At 36.6% G+C, this 7,528-nt stretch overlaps 1 protein-coding gene across 1 annotated transcript; it reads left to right on the top strand.

Annotated features, from left to right (window-relative positions):
* The first annotated feature begins 936 nt into the window (after positions 1-936).
* LOC106011256 lies at positions 937-7,220 on the top strand. Its single transcript, XM_013080269.2, has 7 exons — positions 937-1,087; positions 1,760-1,820; positions 3,434-3,528; positions 4,202-4,245; positions 4,744-4,897; positions 5,343-5,472; positions 6,163-7,220. The coding sequence occupies exons 2-7, from the start codon at positions 1,781-1,783 to the stop codon at positions 6,378-6,380; spliced, it is 681 nt and encodes a 226-aa protein (XP_012935723.1). The 5' UTR covers positions 937-1,087; positions 1,760-1,780; the 3' UTR covers positions 6,381-7,220.
* The last annotated feature ends 308 nt before the right edge of the window (positions 7,221-7,528 follow it).

The raw sequence follows: 7,528 nt of genomic DNA on the forward strand, positions 1-7,528 counted from the left end.
AGAGAGAGAGAGAGAGAGAGAGAGAGGGAGAGAGAGAGAGAAAGAGAGGGAGGCAGGCAGGCAGACAGAGGCAGAGAAAGAGAGAGATAGAGAGACAGAGACGGATTCGTGGGAGGGGGAAGATAGTTGCATATAAAAGGAAGGAATACAATTTTACGGTAAGAATTGAAACTAATAAAGAGATTTGTTACAGCGTGCTGGAAAGGATGAAGAAAAAAGACGTACACAATAAACACGAAAAAAGTAATTTTTTCCATATAGAAAAAAAATCATAATTATTATCTGCACACACGCCTAAGGTCATTTCAAACCTTCATTACAAAAAAAGGAAGACTGAATTTCGAACTTTACTGTTTATTGAGAAAAAAATCCCTGTAACGAATGGCTTGACAAAGGAACAAGAACTGCACCAAAATACATTTTAGCTTAGTTTTAGTAAGAACTCTACGTCAGTTGCAACACAAACAGAACATATCTGTGCCGAAGGTTAGACGTGTAACTAGAGAGTAACTTTCAAAGAAATTATATGAAGATGCAAATTAAAAGACAAGACAGGCAACAATTAAACAAATAAACAAATTAAATAAGCAACAATTAAACAATCAAATACGTTACAGTACAAGACAAACCAAAATTAAACGAGGAAGCAAAATCAAAATACAACACAAACAACAATTTAGCAGACAGAGAAACAAATTCGAAGCAGAAGCAATAACAACAACTAAACAAAAACAACAATAATATTGCATCGAAAACAAAATGGAGTTTTACGAGTTCTCCTGGCTTTGCCGGTGGTCTACAACCCCACCAGCGCTCATGATCTGTCTTCCACTGTCACTTCTTTTCCGCGGTCATCAGCCTATCCCACGCCAGGGAAATTGAAGGTGACTTCCCCATTTACACATGTATAAAAGCAGCATTATATCTTCCATGGAACAACGAACAAAGCTGTCTCTCAGATAAAGAACGCAAGAAAAGGAGATTAATAAGAATTTAAGAAAGCAAAAGAAGATAATATCTGCATTAAGTTTCTAACCTACCTGACATCGTGTACTGACCAAGTACTCTTCTCAAGTGCGAAATAAAGGTAAGCATTTCGAACACTTCATAATGTGTAAACTTATGACAATATCAGATTTATTTTACCTCACACTTCTGGCTTTATATTTAAAGTATGAAGAGACATTAAATTTTAAAAATCAAAATTAACCTAGGTCTATATTTTAACTTAGCGTAAAAACTGAGAAACATTTAAATTTTATATTTCGGCTTCTGGAGTTGCTACCGCAAGCCAGAGAATACATTCAGTGAGAACGAAATAATATGTATATTTTGCATATTAATATTATGCATATTTGTATAAAACATAAATACATGTATTTATTTTTATTTTCTTTCTCTATATATTAAATTATTGAAAGAGATGCTTATTCTTCTTCTGTTCAAACGAATAAATAAAAGAAAAAACCAAAACCAAAACAAACTAATAGCATGAACAGCTAACCCCATTTTACTTACTATCACTGACACCACGAACGATAAGGTGGTCGTTCTCTGCCAGCCTGTCTGTCTGTCTGTCGGTATGTCTTTCTGTCTGTCTTTCTGTCTGTCTGTCTGTCTGTCTGTCTGTCTGTCTGTCTGTTTGCTTACTCCCCAAAACCAACAACAGCCTGTCTTCGAAATCTTTCTATTTTAAAAAAATCAATTTTGATCTTTACTTTGTTTCTCGTGTTCATAAATGTTCTCTCCCACATTCCAGCAAAAAAAACCCAGAACAACAATGGAAACTGCCGCAATTCTCGCCGTCCTCTTCAATGTCGGTAAGTAAACTTTTCAAATGGGTAGTTTGCGGGTGCTCTGGTGTGGTTTGCTCATTCTTTCTTATCAAACATCTATCGTCCGTGTCTCTTCTCCTTTTTTTGTGTTTGTTACACTCTTGAAACATCTTTAATCTTTGGTATGCTCTTATTGTGTTGCAACTGCAGTAAAATGCTAACAAAAGCTATTTTTTAACAATTGAAGCAATAAAATAAATAGAATGTCTTTGGCTGATTATACATTTCACCTGGGTGGACTGAGGAAAATTCGAGTGAAGAGCCTTTTTCAAATACAGAACATTGGGCCCCCGACGGGAGTCGAACCCACGATCTTACGGTTGATAGCCCAAGAGCCTAATCACTAGACCATATTTGCATTTTGCAAATTATATCATTCATATTCTCACAAATAGGAAGCAGAAGCCAATTCATTTGTATCTTATCAACGACTGAGAAATCATGGAGGGAATAGAAAGTCAAGTTAATGTCACCATTGCTTTAAAGGAATGTTTAATTAATGAAATTAATGTTTCAGGATAATGCTCACTTTTCCTTGTATATCAACAGCAGCAATAATAGTAACAAAAACAGTGGTAATAATAATAGTAGTAGTAGTAGGACTAGTAATAATAATAATAATCGTGGTAATGGTTTAAATAATAGATGTAACAACATAACAATATGTGAGGCAGCGTGGTGGAATCAGGCTCTCGTCAAAATAATCAAAATGAAGAAACTTGCATTTTTCCGCAGGTTTGTGAATTTTTATCGAATTTTTGTTTTTTGGCTGAACACCCTTCATGCCCATTAAAGAACTCATTTCTATGTGAATTTTTCTGAAAAGCGTAGATTAAAGGCACAAAAAAGTAAATTTTCAGTTACCACGAACTCTTAAGCTAAGGAATTATTAATCTTTGGCGGCCATGTTCTCTCTAATTTTACCTCTAAAAACAGGTGACCCCTAACTACTTCTTTCGCAAATATCTCGACCTGTATTCAAGATGAATGGATTTTTTTCATCCAAATAAAGACAAGTGAACAAGCTTTAAGATGATACCAATAACTCTACATGCCCAAAAATTGACGAGATCCTGATTTCACCACGCTGCCTCACATAAAATAATAATAATAATAATAATAACAATAATAATAATAATAATAATAATAATAATAATACTAATAATAATAGTAATAATAATAGTAATAATAATAATAATAATAATAATAATAATAATAATAATAATAATAATAATAATAATAACAGTAAAAGTAATAATACTAGTAATAAGAACATTGGTAATAATAATATTGATACATATATGGCACCTAATTCCTATGCGGCCCAAAGCTGTATTATGCACAATTATCACTCAATTTATTAAACTGACAAATTGAAACACACACACACACACACACACACACACACACACACACACACACACACACAGACACAAGCAACTCTCAGGCCGACACACATTCTTACAAATATACCTCATACCCCCTCCCCCCCTTAGTTAATCTATTTGTATATTACTAAAGAGTGTGCATTTTTGCTCGATGTTTTGACAACTCTTCATTTTTTAAAATGTCTGTCTGTTTGTTTCTCTTCCTTACAGTGTTGCTGTGCCAAGGCCAATCCTACCGGTCTTCTCTGGACAGCCGACTTCTCCTATCCGACAGAAATCCATCACTCCTTGCACGCAACCAGCGGGTACGTTCTTGTGTTCGTTTTGTTCGAAATATATTGTGTGTCCATTAATGAGAACAAAAGACAACAAAACCCAAGTGTAAAAAAACCTATCAATCAAAACAACGACTAAAACAAAAACAAACCAAAAAAGCAAAACCCACACACAACCTCCTCCCCCCCCCCTCCCCCCCCCCCCCCCCCATACACACACACTTTAAAAAAACCATACCTACCAAACAAACAATAAAGGCAAAATAGAAAATAGCAAAACGAAATAAAAGAAACATGCGGATAACTTGAAAATTACAGATGTACGCTATTGGATATATATATATATATATATATATATATATATATATATATATATATATATCGACATACGATATTTATAGTAACAGCAATCTTGTTTGACAGCATTGAGGGATTCCCACTTTGTTTTCGTGCACGGTGGCAACATGACCGCAAAGCACTATTGCAGTATTTTTAAAGCCTGTAGCCTACAGTGGCGTGGTGGCGGAGTGGTTAGTGCGCTTGTCTCCAAAGCAGAAAGTCCAGGTTCAAGCCTCGGTTCGGCCACGGATAATTTTTTCGCCCTGTAATGGGTACCTGACTTCAAGTTGGGGGAGTAAAGGACTAATTTTTTTATAAAATAATTAAATATATGAGATACGTGATATTATTGATTTTTTTTCAGCTCGGAGGAGGGTCAAGCTACACAAATGGTCTCCTGGGCAATATGTAAGTAATCCTTCACATGAGTATTTTGTATGAGCTTCTCGCGTATAATCAAAACTGTAGGTCTGGACTGTTCTTTTGTTTTTCTTTTGTAATAAACTCAACGCCCAGTTAGACATAACTGAGATATTTAGAATAAGCAGAACCCACCCCTTCGCCGCAAAAAAGAAGATAGAAGATTAAAACAATGAATAAATGTATACAGAATTTTAGGAGCTAAAATCTTAATTTCTTTCGCTTCTTTCCAAATTAGAAAACAGTGTTGAATTGTTTACGCATTGATGTATGTATACATGATATATTCACGCATGCACACACACACACACACACACACACACACACACACACACACACACACACACACACATATATATACACACACACACACGCACACATACACACACAATGTATAGACATCCTTGTGACGTATAAATAATACAGATAAATAAAAATATACATTTTCTTTTTGCTGCAATGAAAGTCTCTTGTTGCTCTCCCTAGAGCTGCGGGCCCATCTCGTTCATCTTGCTTTGAGCGATGCCAATCTGCCTATCTCAACGGCGGTCAGACGATCGTGAGGGGATGCGCGTGCTCCCAATTCGACTTCACCACGTCCCAGAGACTCGGCGGAGCTCTCATTGATAGCGTCAACTGTGTAAGTTTGGCGTCTCAGAAAAATTAATATAATTGTATCGGATGTGACTCGAATTTTCCTCTTCTTACTGGACCCTTATATATTATCTTCCTTTTCTCCCCCCCCCCCCCCCCCTTTCCGTCTCCTCCTGCTTCTGCACCTCGTCCCACTCCTACTTGTCTTTCTTCTCCTCTTCCTACTCCTCCTTCTTCGATTCATTTTCCTCGTCCTTCGACTCCTCTTCCTTCTCCTCCTTCTTCGACTCCTCTTCCTCGTCCTTCGACTCCTCTTCCTTTTCCTTCAATTTCAATGCCTGCCTGTCTGTCTACCTGTCTGTCTGTCTGTCTGTCGGTCAGTCTGTCTGTCTCAGCGTTTCTTCTGCCGGTATCTGTCTATCTATCTACCTTCCTATCTATCTTTTTATCAATCTATCTATCTACATATCTGTCTATCTATCTATCTACAGGATTGCCCACTAGGAACTGTTTGCGAACTGGACTTTGGCGTAAGGCGCTGTGTCCCCAGGACCTCTGTCAATGGCGGACGATTGGGCGGCTCCTACAGCGGATCTCGTCTCGGAAATAGACTTTCTTCTCGTAAGTTCATTGACAACCTTCAGTATTCTGCTTTGTACTTTTACGGCCTCTGCTACCTTTCTGTGTCTAGTACATTATACTATTATTATTATGCACGTTTTTCGTTTTCCACACGTTTTGACGATTAGTGGTCTGTGTCTATATCAATATAATATCTAGTAATATTGGCTTGAAGAATACCGAACAGTTCACAACACAGTGCCCAGTAGCCATCAGCTGATCAGAGAGATGACACGATATTTGATGATTAAACAAATAAGCAGGTGTAGATAGATAGATATATATATAGATAAATAGATAGATAGATAGATAGATATATAGATAGATAGATAGATATATAGATAGATAGATAGATAGATAGATAGATAGATAGATAGACAGATAGATAGATAGATAGATAGATAGATAGATAGATAGATAGATAGATAGAAAGATAGATGGATAGATTGATTGTCTTTACTGCGCAATGTGGTACAATTTTCAGTGCTTTTGTTATTGAAAAAAATCAAGTTATGTTCAAGAATAAAATGGAAGCTAAAAAAATTAATAAATTAAAATAAATAAAATAAAATAAATATATAAATGGTATAGCCTGAGCTAGAATCGGAAATGTGCGTAGGGGCAGTCACGAATCTGAGTAATGTGTGCCTTTGGCCTCAGTTAAGTTTGTCCTTGAACTCCTGTCACCAGGTCAGTGCGGCGTCTTGTCCCCTCGCTGTGAAGTCATTTCTCTGGGCAGTCTGAGGTCAGTGACATATCGCTTCACCTACGACTACTCTCTGGGTACCTGCGTGAGAGTTCCTGTACGCTCTATCTGCTTCGCCCAGGGAAGGGCCAACAACATTTTCACATCACAGAGAGAGTGCCGTCTTTCTTGCCAGGAAACTCTTGGTGCATTGACTTACTAATTTTCCGTATTCATTCTGATTTCCCATCTTGGAAGAACCTCCCCTCACCCACGACTTTTCTTTGTCTTTTTTTTTGTTCCTTTTTAGAACCACAATTTATGAAATTTTTTTGTTTTTTCTTTTTTCAAAAGAATGAGAACATTGACACAATTGTATATTTTGAACCTGTATTTGAATTTTGCCCTTCGATATTTCATTAAAGTTAAAGTCTTTGTTTACAGACGATCCTTTACAATACCATTGTAACGTCAAATTATAAGACTAAATTCTAGGACTGAATACCGCAGAAATAATTTTAGGAAGCATTGAGGTAAACACTAGGCCTACTGAGAGAACTGGAACCAATGTCATAGGCTTGTCAACAACTAATCCAATGCAAAGTGAAGCAAAATTGAGTCTCAACTTTTAGGTGAAGCAATCTCTTTTCAAACTCCATTCCATACACATGGCAAAGACTAGTACTCCCCTCCCCTCTTTTTAGCCTCGTTTTCTTTGTTCATTATCAAAAGTAAGAGTAATAATAATGAATGATTCAAAGCAAACTAATAATACGACCAGTTCGATATCATTGAGAGGTAAAACTTTCCCTCTCTTTCCCGTGCTTTAATGTTCTTTCCCGCTTACAGTCCCTTTCATGATCAAGTATGAAATGTAAAAAAGCACAGTACTTTTGCATATTATTTCGCCACTTCTATCTTGTACATGTGTGACTTTAAAACGTCCCATTCGCTTCCAGAAACAAGATCTGTATCCCTTTACTTTAAAAAAGCATCATCATGTGATAATATGTGATTTTTTACTTTTTTTACAGAGCGAATAAACACAATTTATTACAGTTTCATGACTTTTTAAACTTTCAAATGTGTTTGAAGCCCTGTTTTTAGAAAAAAAAACCCTTTGAATAATGGCATATAAACATACACACATTATATTACATACATACACACACGCGCACACACACACACACACACACACACACACACACACACACACACAGAGAGACACACACACAGAAAGAGAGAGAGAGAGAGAGAGAGAGAGAGAGAGAGAGAGAGAGAGAGAGAGAGAGAGAACACACACACTACCTTTCGGTCAAAAATTCAGACAGAACTTTATAATTCCAAGGTGGCGACTTGTCACTACCAGGG

Source organism: Aplysia californica, unplaced genomic scaffold (assembly GCF_000002075.1).
Source record: "Aplysia californica isolate F4 #8 unplaced genomic scaffold, AplCal3.0 scaffold00080, whole genome shotgun sequence".
NCBI classification, from domain to species: Eukaryota; Metazoa; Mollusca; class Gastropoda; order Aplysiida; family Aplysiidae; genus Aplysia; species Aplysia californica.